This window comes from Perissodus microlepis, chromosome 4 (assembly GCF_051167445.1).
Source record: "Perissodus microlepis isolate ML-2025 ecotype Zambia chromosome 4, ASM5116744v1, whole genome shotgun sequence".
In the NCBI taxonomy this organism is placed as follows: Eukaryota; Metazoa; Chordata; class Actinopteri; order Cichliformes; family Cichlidae; genus Perissodus; species Perissodus microlepis.
Genome location: NC_140464.1, coordinates 25,134,422 through 25,159,981, shown reverse-complemented (window position 1 = coordinate 25,159,981; position 25,560 = coordinate 25,134,422). Strand labels below are relative to the sequence as shown.

At 41.9% G+C, this 25,560-nt stretch overlaps 3 protein-coding genes across 4 annotated transcripts in view; 2 read left to right on the top strand and 1 right to left on the bottom strand.

The window, feature by feature from the left end:
* The window catches only part of ntn1b (netrin 1b), a 49,209-nt gene extending 45,762 nt beyond the window's left edge, over positions 1-3,447 (bottom strand). Inside the window, exons 1-2 of the mRNA XM_084926704.1 lie at positions 3,170-3,447; positions 1,953-3,000 (exon numbers count right to left, since the gene is read on the bottom strand). Coding sequence (XP_084782830.1) covers positions 1,953-2,967 — 1,015 coding nt within the window. The 5' untranslated portion in view covers positions 2,968-3,000; positions 3,170-3,447. The remainder of the gene's footprint in view (positions 1-1,952; positions 3,001-3,169) is intronic.
* Positions 3,448-6,255: 2,808 nt separating this feature from the next.
* LOC146389057 (phosphoinositide 3-kinase regulatory subunit 5-like) lies at positions 6,256-16,695 on the top strand. Of its 2 annotated transcripts, none has more exons than XM_084926703.1 (18): positions 6,256-6,390; positions 8,477-8,591; positions 9,089-9,189; positions 9,285-9,353; positions 9,464-9,602; positions 10,373-10,442; positions 10,581-10,758; positions 11,172-11,343; positions 11,436-11,504; positions 11,604-12,400; positions 13,336-13,461; positions 13,983-14,114; positions 14,218-14,311; positions 14,430-14,506; positions 14,605-14,698; positions 14,790-14,869; positions 14,960-15,078; positions 16,068-16,695. In XM_084926703.1, exons 2-18 carry the CDS (start codon positions 8,483-8,485, stop codon positions 16,213-16,215), a joined length of 2,574 nt encoding a protein of 857 aa, XP_084782829.1. In that variant the 5' UTR covers positions 6,256-6,390; positions 8,477-8,482; the 3' UTR covers positions 16,216-16,695. The 2 variants fall into 2 exon arrangements, with proteins under 2 accessions (XP_084782829.1, XP_084782828.1); XM_084926702.1 differs by having other exon boundaries at positions 8,474-8,591.
* A 193-nt stretch (positions 16,696-16,888) lies between these two features.
* On the top strand, positions 16,889-25,091 carry pik3r6b (phosphoinositide-3-kinase regulatory subunit 6b). Its single transcript, XM_084924806.1, has 19 exons — positions 16,889-17,222; positions 17,340-17,435; positions 18,766-18,878; positions 19,032-19,100; positions 19,229-19,364; positions 19,444-19,513; positions 19,606-19,789; positions 20,556-20,703; positions 20,783-20,875; positions 20,987-21,326; positions 21,412-21,508; positions 21,589-21,693; positions 21,771-21,881; positions 23,452-23,554; positions 23,646-23,719; positions 23,798-23,885; positions 23,997-24,049; positions 24,170-24,270; positions 24,352-25,091. The coding sequence occupies exons 1-19, from the start codon at positions 17,207-17,209 to the stop codon at positions 24,494-24,496; spliced, it is 2,142 nt and encodes a 713-aa protein (XP_084780932.1). The 5' UTR covers positions 16,889-17,206; the 3' UTR covers positions 24,497-25,091.
* The last annotated feature ends 469 nt before the right edge of the window (positions 25,092-25,560 follow it).

The following is a 25,560-nucleotide window of genomic DNA, read 5'->3' as shown; positions in this document are numbered from 1 at the left end:
AGGAGGGGGGACCCGTGCCCCTCTTGTTTTATGGTCAAATTTGTCAGTCGTTCACCTCCAGCTGATAGGAATGCTGCTGCCAACGTAAATGCGTTTCTTTTCTTTTCTTTTCTTTTCTTTTCTTTTTTTTTTTTTTGAAGACGACCCTGCATGCAAAGTCATGGGAAGTTGACTTTGTCCTGAACAATAAGTGAAACCAACTCTCCCATAACCGCTCTCTCTCTCTCTTCCCTCAGCACCGCGATGTCCTCCAGCGGGGAGGAGAAATCCAGACACATCATTAGCGCCACAACTCTGCATCCCCACCGCCAGACCATATGGACCCGAGCGCTCAGTGGAAACAACCCCTCCCCCTGGCTCCTCTTCTTTCATGCAAAAGGTGTCAGGACACCCTTATTATTTTCTCTTAGGGAGACATGATCAGTCTGGCTTTTTTTTTATTATCTGATGACACCAGTCGCACAAAAAAAAGTGAGTTGGTGGTGTAAAGGGGGCCCTCCCTCCCTCCCCTTGACAGCGAGATGGATGCCACAAGTGACAAGCCTTTGTTTTAGTAAAATACACTCACATGCTGGCTTTTGCAAGGGCGAAAGGCGGAGGCCAAGGGGAACAACTTGTTCACTTGTTCCGTTTGGTTGAGCAAACCATGGCAGTGTCGGAGACTTTGTTACATTTCCAGGTTTGCTTCGCTTTAAGCTGTTGATATAAACTTTCCTGCTCTCTGTTCAGAAATAATCAGCATCGCAGCAAATACACTCTCCCTACAATTTAAAAAAAAAGAGGGGAGATCTGGCTTCAGATTACCCAGCGCTTTGTCCTCCTCTCTGAATAGTTTACTGCCTCTAAAGTGGCAGTTTATACTCTACGTGCCAAAAATGTCAATAAAACCGCCCTAATCGCCCGTCCAATCTGTAATAGCACCTGCTTATGGAAACACAACACGCCCCTGCAGTGTATCTGTGCAGCTGCAATGTTTCCTTTCCTATTAGAGCTGCTACTACAGTCGGAAACACGCGGGGCAAAACGCAGTCACGCATTTGGGCAGGCGCACTTTGTTTACTGAAACGACTTCCTGCCTTTTCTTTGCTATTCATGGATTTATTGTGGATGTTGATAAAGATCAAAGGTTGACAAAGTGCGTTTTTGCAGAACTGATATGGAGGATGTGAAAGTTGGGAAACAACAGAAAAAGATTTTTTTTTCTTTATTTCACGGTGGCGCACCTGCCTCCTAGAAATCATTGTTGTTTCTTTTAGCGTAATTTGTATTTTTTTTTTTTTTTTTTCAAACTAAATTGGCGAAATCTTTAATTTGCTGAAACAACAATTAGTCCTAATTTCTACTGAAAATAGATCTTGCTTTTTTTTCCTGTGGTCGTTTCAACAACAGTTTATTTGGTTTGGGGAATATAAAAAGTATAATAAATACCCATATAAATGATAATAATTCACCAATAAGTTGGTTAATTTTCAAGAAAGTATTTTGAAGATATAGGCGTTTTAGTTTGAAGGTTTTTCACTGCGCAGGTGCTGAGATTTCAGCTTGTTTTTGACATAAAGGCCTTTTCCTCCTCTTTTCCTCCAATAAAATATATTTAGCCAAAAAGAAATTAATTATTTCTAATTTAAGGAGCACCATTTACCATATGACCCTGTGCGTAAAGTACGCATTTTAGACTTAGGCGCAAAATGATATTTTAAATTGGAGAGACTAGTTATCAGGGGAGTGAGAAAAACAAAAGTAAAGGCAAACGAATAATCACCTGGCTAGAATTAATTGTGTGTGTGTGTGTGTGTGTGTGTGTGTGTGTGTGTGTGTGTGTGTGTGTGTGTGTGTGTGTGTGTGTGTGTGTACAGCAGAAAACACTGATAACAACACTCATTACGATTATTTTGGCACTAATAAATGCTTAAAAATTTCCAGAGTGAAGGGGAAAACAGGGGATCCCTTACCGACACATTCGTTGGCTTCTCTAACCGTGGCGCGCTGCCAGGGTCGGTCGTAGTGGAAAGGTTTGCACCTGTCGCACTCCGGTCCCGCCGTGTTGTGTTTGCACTCGCAAACCAGATTCCCCTCTCTGTCCTTGACGCACTTTGAAGCGTGCCCGTTGCACTTGCACCGTCCTCCGACCTGCAGGTCCGACACTGCGTAAAAATAGGAATCGCGGGCCAGCTCGGAGTCGTCCTCGTTCTCGTCTCCGAACGTGTGAAGCCGGCTGAAGATCACCTTGATGTCCGTGGCCGTCACCCAGTCCTGAAGCACCGGAGAGTTATCGAAGTCGTGTGCCGACGGTCTGCCGTCCAGCGTGCTGAAGGCTATGAGCCCACCTGTCAGCGGGTGCATGTCTGTGTGGGAGTCCGTGCAGATCGCCTCTTGCTCGTTCTGCTTCGTAATTGCTGCCCTGTTCTGCCGGTTGTACATCTTCTTGCACTGAGTGGAATAAAACTGAAAAGGTACCCACGATTTGCCATAGTCCATGGACTTGTAGATCGCCATGGACTCGGGTCTGGGCGAGCAGAACTGCAGGCTCACATAGGTGACCTCAAACTTTTTACCCAAGGACAAGGTGAGAGTGACGTTCTGCGGATACTGCACGTAGTTTTCAGACTGCCAGCAGGTGAGGTTGTGAGGGTTGTTGAGGTCTGTCAGATAGGCAGGTGGATGGGACTTTTTGGGATCTCCGGAGTCGCACGTGTGACAGTCCCTACTCCTCTCCTCTCCTTTTTCGGTCACCACACAGTAGCGGGCGGCCGGAGTGCCGCAGGTGCTGGACACGCGCACGTCCTTCCCAAAAGCAGAGTTGACAAAGTCGGGGATGCATCTCCGAGGATTCCCGTTCTCGTCATAGCACGGGTCCGGAGGGGAAGACTGTGCAGCAAACATGCTGAACCCGTATCCCCCAAAGACACATTTGGTAAGCGCAGAAACTGTCACCAAGGTGACCCAAACCTCCAAAATCCTTTGCATTGTAATCCGTGAGTCGTAGGGGGTGGGTTTGCGCTGAAATGCGACGAGGACAAGATAATCAGTTAGCAGCGCTGCAGTCAGGTATTAAGAAGAAAACAAGACAGCTATTAAACAATAAATAACGCTCACGAGGAAATTAGAGAGTGGGTTAGGACGCAAACAAATGCATGAAAAGAAATAAATGTGTATAAAATATTCTTACAGGGCCAAGAAAACTCCACCTAGACCACTACCTCCAAATATACAGCTCAGCCTGAAAGTGTAGGAGAACTCCAAAGAATTTGGAGAAACAGCCTATCCGATTTAATCCGAAACTACTGCTATAGTTATACTTCCCCCCCTCTTTAAAAAACCCAGAATAAAACCAAGATATGGCAAATGCCCAGCTGGCTCTGACCCTCCTTCTGCCTCTGCCTGTCCACTCAGTCACACCTCTGCCCACCTCTATCTCCTTCTGTCCCATTCCCTCTCTGTTATAATAGAAAAAAGGGGGCTCCGCTCATTCAGTCAGGAGTCGGAGCTTTTTTTTTTTTTTTTTTTTCTTTTTTTTAATGTCTCGACGTCGGAGATGGAGCAGCGACATCGTCCGACACATTCCGTGAACTACAAGCTTAAAAAGCAAACTCGAAATGAAAGTTAAGAGTCATGCAGTCATTTGATTTTTTCAGCTACCTCTCTCTCTTTAATCAACAGTGTATGTATGTCTTATGTAACTAAGATACAATAATAAAAAAAAACACGTCTAAGATACCATCAATGACCACCGTGGTTTCATCGCTGGTCTTTAAACCACATCCTTATCTTCACGCACAGGAAATCAGCTGCACGTTTGCAGCCCCAATAAGCTGCAAGTAGCAAGACACAACCTTCCTTTTCATGTCGTTATTGTCTAATGTGCCAGCAAGGGAGTGATGCAACATTGTCTGACAGGCACACTGTACATTAAAAAAACCATCTGAACTGTCGTCTCAATGAGATATATAATGAAATATTACATACAAACAGCTTAAAGCCATCTTTTTTTTTATCATAGGTTAACTTTTGTTAACCTTGTTTTCAGTTTTAATTGGGATTGTTATTTTTGGATTCCATTTATTTTATTTATTTGAACAAGGTTGTAAAGTCAGATAAAGTAAGTGTTGCCATTGTGAAAATATGAACGAGTACTTAGAATGTCTTGATACATGCTCAGTCATCTAGGTATAACGAAATCCTTTGAAGGGAAAGAGCATCTTTGAATCAAGGAGGGGGGCTAAGGATACGTCTTTCACCATCTTACAAAGCTGTGATTGGAGCCATTCCCCATCTCTCTGTAAATTGTACGCACCATGACAATTTAGATATTGAAAATGACCTCATGGCCCATCATTCCCTAGTTGGGGAAACCTCTGGTGTTGGAAACTGAAGAAGTCACACACAAGTGGATGAAATGGATTAGGGATAGGGACTATAAATATATATAGTATTATATATGTGTGTGTGTGTCTTTTTTTTTTTAACCATTGTTTATTTTTGGTAACTTGTAGATAAAATTTTACTCTAATTAATGTTTTTAGAAATTGCTGGGTTGTTGATAGGAAAGGGGAAGCTGATAAATGTTTCAGAATTGCAACACTCTTTTGGGTGTTTACGTATGCTGTGATAATGTTAGGTAAAAGAGGAAACATCACAAAACAAAACCAAATGTAGCACATTGAGCATCACTACTGATACACAAAGCAACAATAAGTTACACTCAGCAGTTTATTTCTTACATTGTGCTAATATTGCGTTGGACTACCTTTTGTCTTCAGAGCTGCCTTAATTCTTAACGGCAGAGACTGATAAAGGTCCTGGAAATATTTGCCAAGAGGGTTTGTTCTGTATTGACATGACAGCGTCATGCAACTGCTGCAGATTTGCATGTGCATCATCTGTTAAAGCACATCCCAGTGGCGCTATATTGGATTGAGATCTGATGACTGTGGAGGAAAGTTGTTTTCACTGTCATGTTCAAGAAACCACTGATATAAGGTTCTTTATCCCGCTGGAAGCAGCCAGAGAAGATATGAACAATGTGGTCATAAGACAGTGGATATGGTCACCAACAACACTCAGGTATGCTGTGGTTTTACATGATTCTCCGTTGGTACACAAAGTGTGCCAAGAAAATATTCCTCCCACCATTACACCACCTGGATGGATACATGCTTTTATGTTGGTTACTCCAAATTCTGACCATACTATTTGAATATTACAGCAGTAAGAGACTCATCAAACCAGGCAGTGTTTTTTCAGTTGACTAATTTAGGTGAGTGCACGCAAACTGTAGCCTCAGTTTCATTTTCTTAGCTATTAGGAGTGGTGCCCAGCGTGGTGTTCTACCGCTGTATCCCGCTTCTCTCTGGGGAGCACTGGCAACCCCCTAAAATTTGCTATCCCCCCAGTGCCTCCCCTGACAAGACTGTCCTATGTTGGTAATACCTGTATTAAACATGAGCACAAGAGAGGAAGACACCCTACAATGAGTTGAAACATGAACTTGTTAACTTAAACAGGTTATTATGGATTTCAGAATCTTATTTGGTTTTCATATGAACCCACTTTTCCTGAAACCGCGAAGCTAATTTTGCATCTAGAAGGATTCAAAATCTACTTAACTGACATCCTACCTCACTTTATTTTCTCTTTATTCTACTCACACAATGCACTAGAGGGAACTAGAGTTCTGCACTCAGAGTACAGAGAAGATGCACACATCTAGTTCCCTCTGACACTCACTGAATTATACCATGTGACCAGGCATTTACCAGTAATGGCATAAATATGTTTCCTACTAAAACTACAGGCATGTTGGTTTTCTTACCAGAAAGAGCAGTTAACATCTCTCAGAAAACTGACTGATCCTTTCATTTACCAAAGACTGTTCAAACTGGCCATTCGCTGCCACTTACTACCTAAAACAGCTTTCCTAACTGCTGTATGTGCACTGCTTACACTCACATAGGCCATCCAAAGAGGCTTTGGCATGCTGTGGAGTCTGTGTTCAGAAATTTATATGAAATTTGTGTGATTGATTTCTCTATGTAAAGGACTAAGAACCCCAGTTTTTATCGCCTTATCTCTGGGGACTGACACATTTGATCACAACAGTCTAGACTTTTATGGCACAATGTTGTGAACAACGTTAGTCAAATGAGGTCAGTCTTAAAAAAAGACTCCTCCTACTGCTTCAGCACAATGTCTTGTGTAAACTACTTCAGCATAAAGACTCATCAAGTTCCTGTTTTGCAGCACATGCTCTCTTAGCTGTGCAGTTGGAGGGTCTATTTTTGAAAAGCACCAACACAGGAGGATGTGGTCTCTGTATTGTTTCCCTTCGTTGGCGTTTCTCAGTTGTGGTACATCTGGGATGATCTAGGACACAGATTACAGTGCTCACTGGTAAGATTTATCTCGCTTTGCTGGTTGTCTCTAATTTTATGCGCATTAAAAACATTTAAGCATCAACTTGCATGTGCATCTCTGCTCATATCAGGCTGTCTGTACCTCGTTTTAGAACGAGCATCTATCACCCAGCTTATAAGAGACCTAACTGCAAACTTTAATTCAACCTCTGCAGATTTCCTGTTCCTCTTCTTTTGTTGAAAGCTGATGTTGATGTAACCGGGCTTTCACGCCATAAAAATACATTTGATTGGCTTAAAGTGCAGCAATCCTATTGTGTCAAGTTCCCATCAAATAATGGTATTTTTTTTTTTGCATTGTGGCACGTCATGTTTACATGGCAGGCCTGAACAATATAGCCTGAAAGCATACAATGGATTAACACCTGCTTCCTCAGTGGACAATTGATGGACTTGCTCGCTGCTACGGGATATGCCAGGTAGCTGCTGCAAACAAATACTTCCAGCATATCCTTGTTGGTCATGTGCTATGCGCAGATGTAGTTATTTCGTGCCCTGCAGCTTTAGATTTTAAGCTTGAACTACGACTACGAAGCCACAGCGTGACTAAAAGTCATTGTCTGTGTCAGTGACTTGTTTCATGTTCCGCTTTAATTCCTGTTTTTCTGTATCCTCTGTTACGGTCGTTCCCAAGTAGAGGATGTGTGTCTCTGTGTTTGTGTGTGTCATCATGTACGCAAACACATTACACAAAGTTTGAAATCATTACCTATAAGAAATACTGTAGGCAGCTGAAGGTAAGGGATATGTGGCTGAAACATCTCATTAGACTGGTGACGTTGGTGAAAGGTTAGCTGAGTTCATCTGACCATGGAAGCAAGCCCCTTAAAAAAATAAAAGTTCAGCGTCACCACTATGTTGCAATACTGTGAACGCTCTGCATGTTTACCCATGTCTAAAGAGAGTAGTTCCATTTTTCTTTTAAAGTTTCAACTGGACTCTTTATCCACATTTCAAGCTACATATTTTTGGTTGTTGCTGAACTCTTTGGATAATTTGCTATTCAAAATAATGCCTACATATTTTACACTGGGCCTGCTGTCTAAAACAAGCTGTTGTTACTCTTCTTCCCCTTCCTTTAAGCTAACTATCTTCTCATTGACTGCCTCTGGTAAACAAGTTTGGACAGCAGGTGGGCGGGGCTGTTGCGCCTGAGATAACCATATAAGGGATATCCAATCGCAGTGACATCATATGAAGCCAAGACAAGAAAAACGTGCTGGAAAACACATGTTTGGAGCAGTCTGAAGCCTTGAAACGTTTTGCTCACATTATTTCATTATGAGCATCCACAATATATATATAAATGACACAAGAGGTTCCCTTTAATTTACACTGTGTGCCTCAGAGAGGCCTTTTCCCGTTTTGATTGGTTGAGATTAGCCCATTTTTCCAGTTACAGCTTCCTTAGAAAAAGTACCAGGGGAAATATTCCTTCTCATCCATGTCAAAGGGTGTGATCTGAGTTTAAGTAAATACTGCAGCAAACCATGTCTCAGGGGAATCTGCTCATGCTGCTACCTACTTCACTGTGCGCATTTTATTGCAGCTAAATGTGTGAACGCCCAAACCACAGGTGCATGTAAGTGAATTCCAGCAATTCTTTTTTCTTGTGCGACCATTTTTACTTCAGAGTCACACATTTGCTTGATTTAGGACTAAAGAGGCTCAAATAGGAAGTTGTCCTTTTGTAAGTCATTTCCAACTTGCTTGTGAGTCACATGAATGTGGTGTCACCAGCTGATTTTAAGAATGAAAAAGTAGAAGTTATTGAGCTGTTTTCCACCAGCTCATCTCCGGTCCACTCCCTCAGTCTGTGACTCACTGGCATTACTAGGAAGTGCCAGTCTGCTGTGTTTTTTTACCCTGCTGTGGACACTGGTTGGACACTTGCTGTTTGCTTGTGAGAGCAAGTGTTGGTCTGGAAAGGGATAAACAATGATTGTAAAGTGTGACCAGCACCATCAGTGGGAAGTCTGAGTGACTGAAGAGACCAGAGACCAAAAGAGACCAAAGCATCAAAGGGAGTAATTTGGCTTTTTTCTATTTGTCTGCCTCAGTAGAAGACGATGCAGACGCTGGATCAGAGCTCGTGCACCGAGGATCGAATCCAGCATGTCCTCGAGCGCTGCCTCAGTCACCTGGGTGTCAACACTCCTGACACACAGCTCTGGAAAGGTAGGATTCAAAAGCAAAGCTGCTTTTAATGGTAACACTCCAGAAAATGATATCATCAGCCTAACAAACCACTATGAGGGGCGGGGGAAGACACGTTAAAACTACTGGTGGAAAAACTGTAAAATTATTTAAAATATTATTATTTAAAATATTATTTAAAATAGCCTTTTAAATAGCCTTTTCCAAATAATAATGTAATAAGACTTATACCCTCAATGAACTGGGAGCTGTCAGAGAAAAATGGGAATTGAAAGTGGTGACACACAGAATGAGCAAGTATCCGGTTATGCAAGATCCTTTTTTAAAATTTCTAACTAAAAACCCTTCATTGAAAAACAGGCAGCAAGTGAAAGTGGCGTCATCGTTTTCAAGCATCTTTCTAACTATAAGCCGAGTACCTGAACAGTCTGTTTACTGGTTGCCATCAGACTGAAACCTAAAAGGAGAAATACGCAGGTCAGTTCAGGTTTTTTAAAATTTCTCTCTGCCCTGACTAGCCGGACTATGCATCAATCGCTGGTCTTTGGAGGAACTTGTGAAGAGAGATCCCCACAACTTCCTCATCCTTCTACAGCAAATACTGAGGAAAACAAAGGAGGTGAAAAGCCGAAACACCAACATCAATTTCTGTGCTGTTTATCGCTATAGGAGGAAAGGCAGTGGTTTCAATTCAAGTTTTTTCTTCCTCTACAGGTGCTGGAGCAGTGTCAGTATGAGCTGGTGGTGCCGCTCTCGCTCTTGTTCTCTTCCACCCTCCTGAGAGTGAGTTATTATTTACTGATCAGGACAGAAATGAGAAGGAATCCTCCCATTATCAGCTGCACAGTAAAAACATTTGTGGAACTTACATTAACACTTACTCACTCTTGCAGGCTCCTTACTTGCCAGCAAACAGTGGCGTGCTGCAGGACGCCAACCTGTTGTTCCATGGTTTCCTGTCCTGGCCTGCGCCCTGCAGTTCTGCTGCTAAACGTCTGCTTAATGTCATCCAGCAGGAGCTCCGAGCACCAGGTTGCAATGAAACTAATATGCACAGCAGTGAAATATGAAAGACATAACAATAGATACCACTAGTAGTTACTACTAGCTAAGTGTTTATTCAATAATAGTGAGCGTCATTGGCAGCAAAGCCAGTTTAATGGAAACAAAAAGAAGAAGGTTGTATCCTTTAATCAGAGAAGGAGGAAGCCAACTGAGTTCAAAACAAAGCAGCTAACAGATAGTTTAGAGTTAACTCAAAGCTACTTATCAGTTTAATGTTAATCAGACTTGGTTAATCAGGTAATCAGACTTGACCAAACAATCCTAAATGGTGGTTAATTCTGTTGGTAAATGTGGAAACTTCCACCAGTAGAATTAAGTGCCACCTAATATGAATCCACTTAGTGACTGACTGCTGTTGACACTTATTATGTATTTAGTAAAATCAGTTTATAGTTTTGTGGTACTACTTTCTGTGTAAAGTAGAGAACACCAAGTGTGGTGTATGTGCACATTGATATGCCTGTGCCTTTCCTCAAAGTGGTTATTAAAGTAAGCTACTAACAACCAAAAAGGCGTTGTTACTTTACCAGTTAAGTTATAAGAGAGAATATAACAACACTGAAGGTCTAATAGAGTTCATTTGGTGAAGTCGTGTTGACACATGAAAATATAGAAACCACTGGTTTGGTTAATTACCATGTGACCACATGGAGGCAGTGTTTCCCTGACAAAACCACCTCATGCATTCATACATGTAGATCCATGTATTGGACCTTTCTCCTATTTGTTTGCTGTAGGTCTTTCATTTCAAAGACTGGTAAGGACGGAGCAGGGTATTTCCCATGAGATTCACGGCTCTAAAACCATGTAAGTCCATGAAAAATGTAATGATTACAGAATGTGAGTGAAAATATTAAAAATATCTGTTAAATGAGCTAAACATTGCTGCTATTTCTGTGCACACTAAACATCTGCGTGTGTGTTTGTGGGCGTTAATGTATGCAGCACGGTACTGCTGGTGAGTCCAGACGATGATGTTCCTACAGAGGTGCAGTCAGTCTCCGAGCAGCTGAGTGCCTCCCAGCATTGCAGCAGAGACGTCACCATCACTCTGATCCTGCACAGCTTTCAGGCAGCTCTGGGCACCAAACATGACCTACAGGAACTCCACAAAGCCCTGCAGGTGACTCCCCACTGACTGTTTTGGTAACACTTTCTAATGCGACTATACTTTTCAAAGGCACAGGGCTTCTCTAAAATAAGTACAATGTAATTACAATGTAACATGAGGGGAAAAAAAATTCTTCTGCACAATTACCAAGAAATTGCATAATACTTAAAATTACTCACTTAAATTTGCCTACGGTATAATTATTTCTTTGCTTCCTGTGAAAATCTGACTTGCCTCCCCCTTATTCTAGCATACCCCACCTTTATTTGTAAATATTATTATATATTATATGCAATTTTACTGTATTACAGGAGAACTACATCCCTAGTTGCAAGCTGTAAATATCTAAAGTTTTTCAAAATTTTTTCCCCTTAAAGTTTTTTCTTTGTTTGTTTTTTTTTCTTAATGTTTAATGTTTCTTTCAGAGTAAGCAGCCTGAGGAGCTGGACCAGATTCTGCAGTCACTGACGGAAAGCATGGAGATGGCAGCCTCTGCAGCAGATCTTGGATCAGCGAGAGAGGGAATACTCCAAAAAATGGAGAGGCTCAAAGAAAGCCTTGCTATACCTGCTTGTGCCAATGAAGGCACAGACATGGGTAGGTCAGGGAATAACATGAAATAACATGAAAGCACTATATATGAAAATGGCGCTGTTCACTTTAATCTCAGTATTTCCTCTTCTCATCAGGAGCTGTTGACATTTTCACGCTGCCCTTCCCCAAATGCCACAAATGCCACTGGGAAAATGATAACTTTGGTAACAAGCTCAGTTTAAACAGATTTATGACTAAAGCTTCCTTTAACTGAGCTACAGGATAATCTGCTAACGCTAATCCTGCTCTTTGCATCACTGCAGATGTTCTGAAACACATTCTTGGAGCTCAGAATGACATGGATTTGTCAGACTGTTTCCTTAAAACCGGACTTGACGATGATGACAATAACGACACCAGCTTCGATGAGGAAGACGAACTGGACGGAAACAAAGATGATCCTGAGTTTCAAAGTCATCGCATCTCCACCGCGTCCTCGTCCTCCAGGGACTCCGGCTATTCTCTGTCTTCCAGCTGGTCTGTGCCGTCTGGCTCATCGGGTGTGGAATCGGGCGAGGAGACAACACAGGAGGACATAGAGGAAAGACCAGACAGCCAGCCCAAACCTAGAAAGAAACCCAAGAAGAAGTCTAGATCCCTCCTAGGCTTCTCCTTGCTTTTCAAGACCCCTCGCAGTCCTAGGGTTTGCCGTCGTGTCCAGAGCATGGCCTGCCACAAAGACTTTGAAAGAACTCAGTCACACCTCAAACCCTCCAAAGTTCATCCCCTTCATGAGTCCCCTGCTCCCTTGGATCCTCTTTCCCCCCAAAAGCATTTGTGCGTCCGCAGGAGGCCGATCCTGAGTTGCAATGAGGACGATCTGGTAGAAGCACCTACCCTCGTCAAGGTGGTGGTGTTTGGAGGTGACAGAGAAGCTGGAAGGCTGGCCAGAGCCTACAGCGACCTGCATCAGAAAGAGAGCAAATGTCCCCAGCTCACCAAGGTGTGCAAGCTGCAGTTTTACTTTGTTCCCACCAAAAGACGAAGTGGAAGTCCGGGAGGAGGGCACACACCAACTGAGGAGCGGATAGGAGGTTTAACCAAAACCATTACCTCTGTGGTGAGAACATCTGCCACCTCTGCATCTCAGTTTATCCCGTCTTTTATCTCCATATGTTCATAGATAGGATGGGACCACTTTTAAAGAATAATCCTTAAAACAACTTTTAATTTCATTGATCAGCTATGAGTACTTTTTGTGCCTGGCTCCAAAAAAAACCGTCTTTTCATTGTTCATAATAAATTCGCTTTCTCTCCGACGTCAAATATATATAGACTGTACATTAAAGATGGATGTAGCCAGCACATTTATTTTAGTTTTGTTTCGATACCTTTATCTGAGCGTTTTGCCTGTTGTCAGCTTGCTGTTTGTTCAACTTTACAAAGCCAACTTGGTAACAACTTCATAGCAACACTTCAAATCATCATACAATCAGCTTCTCTCTAAATAGATTCATGTCAAAATTGATACTGCGTTGCGTTAAATAAAACTTCAACAAATGATATTTTGACATCATTAACGAAGGGAGGCGAGAACTCACTTTCTCACAGATTTCTTAAAAGTCTGGAAGAGAGGAGTCGCCCCCTGCTGGTAATTAGAACAATTTCATCAGACTGTTCCTTTATGAGTGGTTGACACTATTTCTGAACATTACCCAAAGCACTAGCTGCTGAGTTAGCATTAATGTGATTTTGTAGACATTTTTTTAACAACCTGCCATTGCTGAAGTTTTCTCATTATAAACTTAAAACTGATATATACACTCAATGGCCAGTTTATTAGGTGCACCTTGCTAGTACTGGGTTTACAACTACTACTTTTAGAGATTTTGGTCCATATTGACTTGATAGCATCAAACAGTTGCTGCAGATTTGTCGGCTGCACAACACACCGGGTAGCATTAAGCACTGAGTACTGTAAAATAACAGCCATGTTTTTATGGATAATAAAATGTCATTAATATAATTGAACAGACAACCTTACTTTTCATACAGGACTCAAATGGCCTTGCAGTGGACGACTGTACGACAGATATAGCTCACATGCTGGGTATAATGGATCCCTGGTATGAGCGAAATGTCCTCAGTCTGCTCAGCTTGTCCTCTGACGTGCTCTCTCAGGTATATTTTACTCAGTCACCATCACCTCTCAGTGTTTCATACGGCACACAGTAGAAGTCTATAAAAGTCGCTGATGTTTTTCCAATCACTGTCCTTAAGTGATGAAGTTGAATTACAGGGAATAAAGAATCCAGTGTCCTTGTTTTAATTTTTCTTACAGCAAACTAGCACTAAAAGTAAGCTAGGCCTCATTTTGGACTCATCCTTTGAGGTCTTATGTGAGGCACTTGCTTTATGAAAGGAGCAATGAAATGGCTGGAGATCATAGTGATGATCATAGTAAATCTCTCAGTTTTTCCATGTGTGGAGGACTTTTTGGAGATCTGAAAACACCTCATGAGCTGAATCAGTTTTGTGGGGACTTTTCAGTGTTTCAGAAGTTCATCCTAAAAATAGCGACCTTTTCAGTTCTCCTTATACCAGGGGCGAGTTGGGCAAAACTATTTTAATGAGCATACTTAATTTATGCGCATGCTGCCAACATAACAACATAGTTTGTTTTGTTTTTTTAAATGACTCAGGCGGCCTCTAAGGATGACAGTGTCTCGCACAGCAACGGCGGTACAGAGCAGCTTCCCCTGCTGGCTGATTTGGTGCTTTATTACTGCAGACATGCAGACCAGCCTGTTCTGGTGCAGCTTTACCAGGTTGAGGTCAGAGCAGATTCATGCGCACACACACACACGCAGACAGACACACACACACACAGGCATTCACAGGACACAATAACCATGAATACTTCCTTCCTCTGCACAGCTCACCCTGGTTGGAGGAGAGAGGAGAAGGGAAGTGTTTATTCAGTCTCTGGAGCTCGGACACACGGCTGGAACCAGAGCTGTGAAGGCCATGGGTGAGTCACACTCTGAAATCAGTCTGTGATGTCTGTAATCAGACAGCAGCGACACCATTCAGGCAAACACACACTTTTGCACATGTGCGTCTAATTTTGCCTTGTGTTCTTTCTGAAGGTGCTGCCAGCAAAAGGTTTGGCATTGATGAGGAACGAGAGGCTGTCCCTCTAACACTAAGCCTTGCATACAACAAGGTATTGTTCCCCCACACTCGTTACCTGCAACACAAGCAATAAGATGATGTTTAAATTCACAGCCTGGCGTATTTCCTTAATCTGTGACTCGGCAACAGGTGGCAATCAGTGGGAGGAGCCAGTGGATCAATAAAGAAATCATGTGCACATCGATTAATCTTCACAAACAGTGGAGGACACCTCAGCAGCTCGGTGCGTGTGATTCCCACTTCTTCTTTTGTTTTTTTCTTTGTCTTACCTATGCTTTGTTGTAAGTTAAGCTATTCAAATATTGCCTGTGCAGATTCAGCAGAGAGCCTGCAGCTCACAATGACCGAAGTCCTGAAGAGGCAGTGCTCCAAGTCCAAAAAGGGCTACAAACAGGTGAGGGTGATATTAAATGTGATGACGTGCTCACTCTCCCTTTGAAACAACCCCCCCTTCCCTTCCTCACACTTCTTATCCCTCCGGCAGCACATCTCAGTCTCAGAAGTGAAGGTGGACAAGATGCAGGTGAACGGGAGAGATCCCGGGACGACGTTTGCTGTGTGTTTGGATCAGGATGAGAAGAAGTTTATTCAAAGTGTCACCAGGTATAAAACGAAGCATCACCTCTGACTTTGGTGGCAGAAAGAATTCCTCCTGCATTGGAAAATAAATATACTCTGATGCGTGACTTACATGAAAGAATAAATGCAACGTGTTAAAATTACACTGTTACAAGTAAAAGATGTGGACAGATGTTGAGCTGCTGATCTTTCATATTTAAAACTTGAAAAACAAATCAGCTCAGTCTTTCATTTGCCCTCTTTCTTGGGACCCCTACACAAAGAAAACACTCTCACCAAACTTGAAAATACTTTAACTTCTAATAATGTTTTGGAGCATAAATTGATAAAAAAAAAAAAAATTAGTAATTTTATCCAGAATTCCACAAAAACCTTAGATAAAAAGCCCAAAGCTGGTGGATTTATTACAGTTTCTTTATGACCTTTCTTTTCTGTTAACAAAATATGAAAAAAATTCCAAGACCCACTTTAAGCAACAGGACTAATTGGCTCATTTTTAAAGCATTTTCCAGATCTGCTTCTTCTTCTTCATAAAGAAGGACACCAGATGAGCTGCTGCACTTTTGTATTTGTGCATTACTGTAGCATTAACAATAAAACCTTTAAGGTTTTGTGTGTCTTTTCACACTCTTTAGTCCCAATTATGAAGCACAATAAATCAGCAGCACTTAATATACTTGATTTAAATATCAACTGAACAAAGCTGAACCAAAGTGTGCTGTATATGTTATCTTGTGTTGTTGTCAGTGCCTATATACTATGTATCCTTATGTATATGCTGTATATATAGTAATTAGTTCACTGTCCCTGATTTATTCCATAATTTATTCCAACGTCTTTGGACTCAGCACCATTGCTCAGCTACATACAGATAAGCCACACATGCTGTTATTTTCTGTTAAAAGGATGGGGGTGGGGGCAAATTTCTTTCTTGTGTCTCCTTTTTCTCCGAATGTGAATCGCAACCTCAGCGTCTCAGAGTCCAATGCAGTGTTGCTCTGTCTCGCCCGCAGGTGTGAGGTGTCTCTGTGCTGTAAGCCAGGAAGCGGTTTGGACTGGAGGACCTACCAACCGCTGCTGGGCCAAGTCCAGCCTCTGCACCCATCCTACTGCTCTATGCTCTGCCTCCCCATCACCTCTTTCTCGTCCTCGTATCCATGACCGGTTCGGTGCCGCACTGAAGAAGAAGAAAGCTGTGGGATTCTTTCTAATGCTGGGATGTTTGAGGGCAGGGACACTGTACAGCTGGTGAAAAATAAACAGACTGACAAAGAGTGACATTTTTTCATGTGTGCGCCACAATTGAGATTAAGGTGTGCCGCCCTGTTGTTAAGGAAGTGTACGCATCTTTTTCTTCTGACACACTGGCGCGCTCACTGCATACTGAGGAATGTGGATGTACTTGTCGGCGTGTTGGGGGATTTTACAGGTTCTTGTCTTACCGGCACTGTTTGTGCAGGGGGTGGGTTAAAATCTGCTGTGGGTAATTTGAAAACTGATTACTTGAGTACTAATGTGTACATTTTCAAGTCAATAATGTTGTGTAATAAACTAAGCTATTTATTCTCACGTGTTGTTGGTTTTTTTAAACCTTCATGAGCATTTACATTTCATTTTGTTTTTGTAGCTCATCAGACTGAAATAAAGACTACACTCATCTGTTTGGATAGTGACGTTTTGTTTCAGAATTTTATTTCCTCCAATAAGTTAATCACACCCTGCCGAGCATGCTTAAAATAGTAATGTGATGATCATCATGGCATTATGTAAGTAACAGGAAGCAGCAGGGAATACTCAGGAGGGAACTGTGTTCATACTTACGTGAAAACGCTCGCTCGGACAGAAGCTTCTGTAGTAAGCTTTGGAGAAATGCAGGCTGCACACAGAGCAGGAATGAAAGTAACAATGCTTTGCACGATGCGATGTATTTATAGCTGAGCCGGTCATCGGACAACAAAGCAGAAGTGCACTTACCTTTCACTGCAGGGTATCAGGTATTTGTACTCAGTTCAATTTTTGTCGTTTCGGTTGCTGGGCTGTTGGGGACTAGTGCTGAACTCTCTCCTTAGAGGAGAGGGCTTTTTGTGGTTTGTTCTGGTTCGAGTCAGCTGTGCTAAAATTAAGCCTTCAAAAACTCTGAAGAGTGGAAAGGATGGTCGATCCCACAGGTGAGAGTTTTCATTTCTTCATGGGCTTTCTCGTTTCTCCAGTAAAAGCTGCAGTTTCAGAGTCTAGAGAATGCAAACAAAATGTGTGTGTGTGTGTGTGTGTGTGTGTTTTAACAGCTAAAGAGGACCTCTCCTCCACTTTGGACTCCAGCTTGTGTGATGATGTCCAGGCTCTTTTCAAAGAGATGAAGACCGAGAGTTGTTCCCACAAAGGTATCCACTACTGAAAGCATATAAGCGCGCTGAAATCAAAGTCTGAAGTCAAAGAGCAACATAATGGATTATTAAAAACTCGTCATCATTGCTGAGAAACGTGTTTGTCTAGTAAAACAGACGCTTCCGTTAGCAGATAGTTTGCATCAACACAGGCGATCATTTTAACAGTATTGTTTAATTACTAATTATAATAAATAGATTCTAAAACTGTGATATATTTCCTTATCACTTCGTGTTTTCCTTCCCTTTGTTTACAATCTATTACATATACAGTCACTGGACACTTTATTAGGCACAGAACTGCATTAATTCAACAAGCTGCTGGAAACATTCATCAGAGGTTTTTGGTGTATGTTGACGTGACAACATCACTAAGCTGCTGCAGATTTGTTGGCTGCACATCCATAATGTGACTCTCCCAGAGATGCTCTGTTTGACTGAGATCTGGTGAGAAGGCCTGAGCCTCTGATACAAAGCAGAATGGATCCATGCTTTTATGCTGTTTCATGTAAATTTTGACCCTACCACCCAAATGTTGCAGCAAAAATTAAGATTAATCAGACCAGGCAACATTTTTCCAATCTTCTGTTGTCCTGTGCAAACTGTACTGTAGCCTCAGTTTCCTGTTTTTTGGTCGCAGGAGTGTCAGTCTGTTGGTGGGGCCCTGTCTGCCTACAAGGTTTAATATGTTCATATTTGCATTCAGAGATCCTCTTCACCTTGGCTGTAACTAGTGGTTATTTGAGTTATCATTGGCTTTATCAACTTGAAGCAATGTGCCCCTTCATCTCTCAATTCTGGACTCAACAAGGCATTTTCACCCAGAGAACCATTGCTAGCTGGATATTTTCTCGTCTTCTGATCATTCTCTGGAAACTCTTGAGATGGTTTCCATGATCAGCAGTTTCTGAAATACTCAGATCATGGTACCTGACTGGCACAAACAACCATTCTGATGCTCGATTTGAACTTCAGCAGGTCATCTTGACCTTGTCTACATAATTAAATCCTTTGAGCTGCTGCCACGTGATTGGTGGATTAGATATTTCTATTAATGAGCAGTTGAACACGTGTACCTAACAAAGTGGCCGGTGAGTGTAAAGTATTAACACATGACTATGTGACTCCTAAAGCTGTGATTTATAGTTTTGAGTGAGGGATACCTAATAAGGGGCTGCAGAGCTTAGTTATTTTAAGCTAATTAGCTAATAGTAGTGGTATCAACCTTCCACCCTTTTCACACACAGTGGGATAATTTAGCTGCTAAAATAGATAGTCACACTTATTTGAGACAATGCAAGCAAACTACTGTCTGCCTGATTTGCAGGAATGCTGGTATGGAACCTCCAAAGGAAGGTGGAAGTCAATCCTTCCTGCAGCCTTTCAATAATCTCAATTCTGGTCCAAAAGCTGGAGAAGACGTTAACAACAGTTTCCAAGGTTTGTCCTTGATCAAGTCTAGTCAAAATCAAGTTGTGCAGTTGTGCAAAAGCTATGCATTTAAAGACTTTCTTTTCTTTACTTCTGCTTAAAAAGTGCAAAATGAATTCAGATACTAAATTCTTGTTTGTCTGGGTTTTTTGGCTGGTGTAGCTCCATGAGAAAAAAACCTACATGTCTGTCAACCCAGTGCTGCACACGCTCTACTATGTAGTCATTCAGGTAAGACGCAGTTGGCAACACACAGCTGAAAATATGATATTGTTCATGAAAACACTGCAGCAACAGCAACAAGCTGTAAATAATGTACAAATACAGGCTGAAAGGCTTTTCTGTATTTCAATATCCAGTCAGGTGTCACAATTCCTAAAGGTCTTTATCACAAAGCGTATGAGTGTTTGGGGAAACTGCTGATACTGCCATCGCCATACTCCGCTGTGGCTCTGCACACTCTGAGGAGCATCAAGATGGAAATGACTGCACCAGGTATCACATATCCTTACACGCGTGACCTCAATACTAAAATCCGCACTCACTCTTACCAGACAAACCCTTTCCTCCACAGGATCTCTGTACCTGAAGAGAGTCATCGCAGAGCAAAATATCAAGAGCGAGCATTTTGCTGCCAGGGAAAAGTAAGCAGGCCATATTGAAAGACCTCCAGGCCTGTATCAGAATGATTCAACTGTATATCGCAACATTATTGTCTCCTGCTTATGTCCTGCAGAGTGTTTGTGCTGGCAGACCCAGCTGTGTTTTCTGTTTCACTGGAAGCTACGGTTAGAGCATACTTGGAAGTGTCACGCCGGCTCACAAACACACGGACTATGGAGAAAAGTGTGCTTTTCCGTGTGCTGGAGACAGGGTTAGGGACGACCTGCCAAAGCTCCAGACTAGCTCAAGCTCTTGAGGTAAATACATCCAAGAGGGTGCTTTGGACAAAGAAACAGTAGTGATCCCCAGAGGATGAATCCCATTCATTTTCATGATCCCAGATTTATTATTTACTATGTATATAAATATAAACATAAGCTACATGAACTAATCACCCATTAGTTCAAATGGTGTATATGTATAAATCAGGTTTCATTTTCCAGGTTTCAAAAACAGAAATTTAGTTCACGCCACCTTGATTTCTATAAATATAAAAATAACATGTACTGCTCAGAAAAATAAAATAAAACCAAGGAAAACTTAACAAAATTAACTTTTTTTGCTGTGAGTTTGAGTCCAGCACTGAAAGGATTTGTTTTCCACTGCACAGTGACACGGTGGTTAGCACTGTTACTGCACAGCAAGAAGGTCCTGAATTCAAATCCAGTTTGCATGTTCTCCTCGTGTTTACGTGGGTTCTCTCCGGGTACTCCAGCTTCCTCCCACCATCCAAAGACATGCACTTAGTGGGGATAGGTTAATTGATTACTCTAAATTGCCCATGGCAGTGAATGTGAGTGGGAAAGGTTGTCTGTCTCTGTGTGTTAGCCCTGCGACAGACTGGCGACCAGTCCAGGGTGTCCCTGCCTCTCGCCCTATGACAGCTGGAATAGGCTCCTGTGACCCTGCGACCCTGAAAGGGAGAAGTGGAATGGATGGATGTTCCTGTGTCATTTTGTTCCTTTATTCACATCAAGCTATTCATCAAGATCTGATGTGTTCCCCTGATTTTTTTTCTTCCAGGTTTTACAGGACCATGATGTGAGGCAATATTTCCAGGATGTGGTTGAAACTGTGAAGCAGAGTTTACAGCATGGTCCCGGCAGTCGTGCAGATTATCTGAAGGGGCTGAAGCAGATATACAAACACATCTTGGCTGCCTCTGAAAAAGGTCCGAGTGTAGTGTGTTATAACACAAGTTATTCTAAGTGGAGATAATAATAATAATATTTCTTATCAACTTCTCTCAGATGTATTGAATGATGAACAAGGTCCTGTGTACAGCACTACAGTGCCCTTGCCAGAGATGAACTTCCTCATGTGGACAGATGAAGAGATGCTATGTGAGCCCATCAAACAAACAAGAACTGATGCTTCATATCTATAATCTTACCACACATACAAGAAGGCTGCAGTTTTACTTGAAACTGATGTTAAATTTGTCTTTCCTTAAGGGAATCTGTTGACAGACTTTGCCCTACCTTCTGGCTCCAACTCCATTAAGGATGGCAAAGAAAGGATCTCAAGAGACAGCGGGATAGTGAAGGACTTAAAGGACTCAGACGAAGCAGAGCAGCCGCCTTACACGGCTCAAAAGACACTGCGGGAACGGAGAAATGCCTTGAAGAATTCAAAGTCTGCAGAAAAACTGAGCCTGATGAAGGAGAAGATGAAGGAAGATGTTACCGGAAACTCGCCTCTACTCAAAGAGGAGCGAAGTCACACGGCTCGAGTGGTGGTACTGGGGGACGACAGCACCCTGGGAAAGCTCACCAAGGCTTATTACATCATACGGTGAGGATCCCAAATACTGGAGTGTGTGTATGTGTGTGTGTGCATGCCCACTTTTAAATAAACTTTTCTAAAAATGTCCATACAGCAAGAAAGAGGCCAAACGTAACATGCTGACCAAGAAACTAGACCTGCAGCTGTACTACATCCCAGTCTCTGATGCAGAGGCTTCACCGAGTTCACCTGTGAGTTACACTGACACATTCAAAGCAGCTCTGACAGGTGTGAGTGTAGAGGACTACGTAACTCTTAATACTCCTCACAGGATGACAGCAGGTTGTCTTTGGCGTCCTGTTTGGACAGAGTGGATCCATGGTACAGTGTCAACGTTAGCAGTCTGGGAGCTGCCATCCCGACGCTACCTGAGCTGGTAACCAACTGTAGCGATTACATCTCATTAATAATAACTATATGCAGTCCATCTAATCCTGTCCGCCCTTTGCACAGCCTTCTGTTTCCAGGAAACCGACAGAGCTGAGCCTTTACTTGTTGGACACCCTGTGTTACTACCTTCGCTGTGGGACACAGCGAGTTAACCTCCCGGTCTATTCAGTTAAGGTACAGCAAAGCTATCATGTGTAGATATTGTGTTTTACATGCATTTAAATGTGGAAGGCAAAGAGCAAGGCTGGCTTTTCATGTGTCAAACATCGTAGCAGAATTCAGCTAAAAACAAAATAATAATAAATAATGTCTATTTTTCTTACTTAAAGCTGGACTTGTGTCAAATCGTGTAACTGCGTGTTGAATTTGAGTTTTAGCATTAGCTGTAGTTTGGACAATGAAATGTTTTCCTGCTGATATGGGGACTTAGACATTTAGTATTAGGCCTCCTGTGTCATATCTTTGTTTCATAATTTTTCACATTAGTTTTATTTGTGTCTGGATCTTTGTATCATTTTCAGTGAGTTTCAGTTCTTTTTCTCTGTTTCTAATGTAGTAATATTAAAGTTCACAGCCAAAAATGATTTGGCTTGTTCATTATTCCAATAATAGATGAGGGAACAGCCAAATTCTCAAATTGTATTCTTCAGCTCCTGAACCACATAGTTTAACTCACAGAAAGGTGAACCAGTCCCTGTGTTTGCATCTGAGGGTTTTCCCTCTCAGGGATTCACTTATGCAACAATTTCTTGTTGTTGTTGTTTTTATGACTGTAACAAATTTCATGTTGATCTAATTTAAATGCTGTGTTATTTTTGGAAACAGTTTTTTTTTTTCAAGTGTTAGCATAAAATATTTTTCCTACAGTGTGTGGAGAACAAATCTGAGCTAAGATGAGAGAAAATGTTTCACTTTATTCACTAGGTGGACCAAATCAGAGTACAAGAAATGTTGATCTCAGTTCATAATAACTTCACAAGCTTTTTAGTGACATGCACTGGCCAGTTTATTAGGTACAGTTTGCTGATTCCTTTCTGAGCTGAATTCATTATTTATGAAAAAGATTCAACAAGATGCTGGAAACCTTCCTCAGAGATTTTGGTGTGTTGATCCACGATAATGTTCAGTTTTGGTGAACCCATTCTAATTCTAAAAGTATTGTCACTCTGATTGTAGATTTAGTTTCCTGTTCTTAGCTGACAAGTGCAGCGAACGGTGTGATCTTCTGCTGCTGCAGCCCATCTGCTTCAATGTGTTGTGTGTTCAGAGATGCTTTTCTGCATGCTTCGTTTGTAAAGAGTGGCTATTTGAGTAATAATTTCATTCCCATTGGCTCAAAACAGTCTGGCCATTCTCCTCTGTCCCTAGGATAACCCCAGCAGACCAGCAGTTTCTAAAATACTCAGATCACGGTGCTCAGTTTGAACTTCAGCACGTCGTCTTGACCTACATGCCTTTATATGTGACTTGATCCTTACTACATGCCTGAATGCACTGAGTTGCTGATTGTTTGACTCCGTATTTGCATCAATAGCAGATGAACGTGCGTGCCTAATAAAGTGGCAGATGTCTTTCCAGCTCATTCACTGTTTCCAAACCAATTCAAATGTTACAGCTTTAACTAAACTAAGTTTAGCAGTTTATCTTTGAAACGAGGCGCTCACTTCAGTGTAGAGTCTGGTAGGTGCTGTCATTCGTTTGTTCACGCTGGTTTTTGATTTGATTAAATATGCCGTGTGTTTAGATGACCCTCTCCAACTCTGATCTGGCCTCAGTGGAGGAGCTGTTTGTGTCCCACCTGGAGGCCGACATCCCAGATTTCAGACACCTTAAAGACCGACAGCAGAGTATGTGTGCGAATCTTTCTGTGCATGTGTGTGTGGATATTGATGTAACCACGGTAACAGATGGCGACATAAACTGGCTCGTCTTTGACAGGGGAACCCTCTGTACGACAAAAGAAGTCATCAGTGGAACTCTTTGGGGTGGTTCTGTCGGTCAACTACACAAAGGTGCACCCCTTATCCTTTTACACTCATTAACACTGTCACACTTGCACACAGACTCACACTCACTGATGTTCTCAACAGGCCACTTTAAGCAAACGAGATGTTAAAGGAGAAGCATCTATGACCTGGCGTGTGGTGATTACCTCAGAGCCGGCAGCTTCAGCGTCAGGTTTGTTGTTGGTTTTCTTTTTTTGTTTGGTTTTTTTGATCAATTGCTTTATTTCAGTGCAATAAGAATTATTTGGAGAAAAAACTGAGTCATCCTTTTCATTTTGTTTAGGGGAGAGTTACCTGACTGCAAGGTTTGACTCTCTGAACCCCGCATACAACACAGTAAGACGTTATTCTCTTCTGCCTTGGATTATTGGCTAGTTATGTCTCATTATGCATGATGCAGTGGAAGTGCTATATCCATATCTGAAGGCAACCGTTAACTGAATCTGTTAATGATAGAAAATTGAAACTCGAAACATCAGCATCAGGACAATGGAGCAACGAACACTCTGCGTGTGTCTGGACAAAGACCCTCGCAGGATATACACCAATGTCCAAAAGTAATTTTATGCTTCTTCTGTTTTTACTTGTCCACTTTCACCCTTTAAGAAAAACTAACATGCTGCATTGTTCTTTTACAGAATAGAAATCTCTCCATGCTTGGACCCGGGTTGCACAATTCAGTGTAGGTACAGCATCAGCAGCGAGCAAGAGCTGCCACTCAGCAAGTATCTGGACAAAGTTATGTCACTGCCAATCAACAGCTTCTCTGGTGTCAGCATGTGAGGGACACAGGCTGACTGCTTCACAGTCATCTTAATGTTACATTAGCAAAGCATATCCATCCACCCATCAGTTCATTTTCTTCACCTCGCATACAGTTCAGGTCTTGGTGGGCTAGAGCTAGAGGCAGTGGCAGGTCGCCTGAATAGGTCACCTCTACATTGCAGAGTAGAATCATCTACACTGTCTTGTGTTTAGTAACATTAATGTTAATCCCTTTGGATCCTCTTAATTTAGTAACACACGATTATTTGGATTCCATTATCTCTCTCGCTAACTGAATTCTAAATGCTCACAAATCCTGTGATAAGAGTTAACGGATCCTCTACATGAGAAAAAGTAGTTAGGTTCTACTAAGTAAGAATGCAGAGCGAGTCTGCATGTCGAAGTATCCCAATACATCGATCTACCCCTGAGTGTGTGAATGTTAGAGGTATGTATGCAACAGGAAAAAAGTGCTTGTATGAACGGGCGTGATTGGTTGAATGAGGCTTGCAGTAAAATGTGCTTTGAGTGTTTGTATTAAAACTCTACATAAGTACCTGTCCAGTTAATTTGCTTCAAAGACAAAGTACTACAAGTATCCAAGTGCTTGTTACCTGTGGCCATTTTTCAATAATAAACTTTATATTTTATAAGCTGGTCGTGGATTTTTTATGTCATAAATCAACTTAATCAGTGCAATGAAATACTACAATAATGCCATGTGGCATCCAGCAGACGAGGTTAAAGTCCCACATACTGGGGAGGTAAAAAAAAGAAAGAAGAAGAAACATATATGTGATTTGAACCTCTTGATGTATGTGAATTTTTAGGGTTGAATCAAGTTGAATCACCCCATGTGACACCTGTTAGAGAGCAGAGGTGTAAAAAAACAGCATGTACTGGAGTTTGGTATTTCTGCTTTGTGTCAAACTGCTGTACGATGCTTTCTGTGACTTGAGCCATGATCCAGGTAAACAAACACACAAGTTTCATTGCTCAAAAGAAAAAGAAGTCCGGAGATTCAAATCCCCCCAAAAAGGGGGTCATTTTAAAGTCAGCACTAATCACACTAACTGAAGTGG

Bases quoted from the DNA above. Each gene is read 5' to 3' on its own strand.
- pik3r6b (XM_084924806.1), top strand. The intron at 19,101-19,228 runs GTAAGACGCAGT...TTCAATATCCAG, and splicing joins TCTACTATGTAGTCATTCAG to TCAGGTGTCACAATTCCTAA. The intron at 20,704-20,782 runs GTCCGAGTGTAG...AACTTCTCTCAG, and splicing joins CTTGGCTGCCTCTGAAAAAG to ATGTATTGAATGATGAACAA.
- LOC146389057 (XM_084926703.1), top strand. From the start codon at position 8,483: ATGCAGACGCTGGATCAGAGCTCGTGCACCGAGGATCGAATCCAGCAT. The intron at 8,592-9,088 runs GTAGGATTCAAA...TGCCCTGACTAG, and splicing joins TGACACACAGCTCTGGAAAG to CCGGACTATGCATCAATCGC. The intron at 10,443-10,580 runs GTAAGTCCATGA...TAATGTATGCAG, and splicing joins ATTCACGGCTCTAAAACCAT to CACGGTACTGCTGGTGAGTC.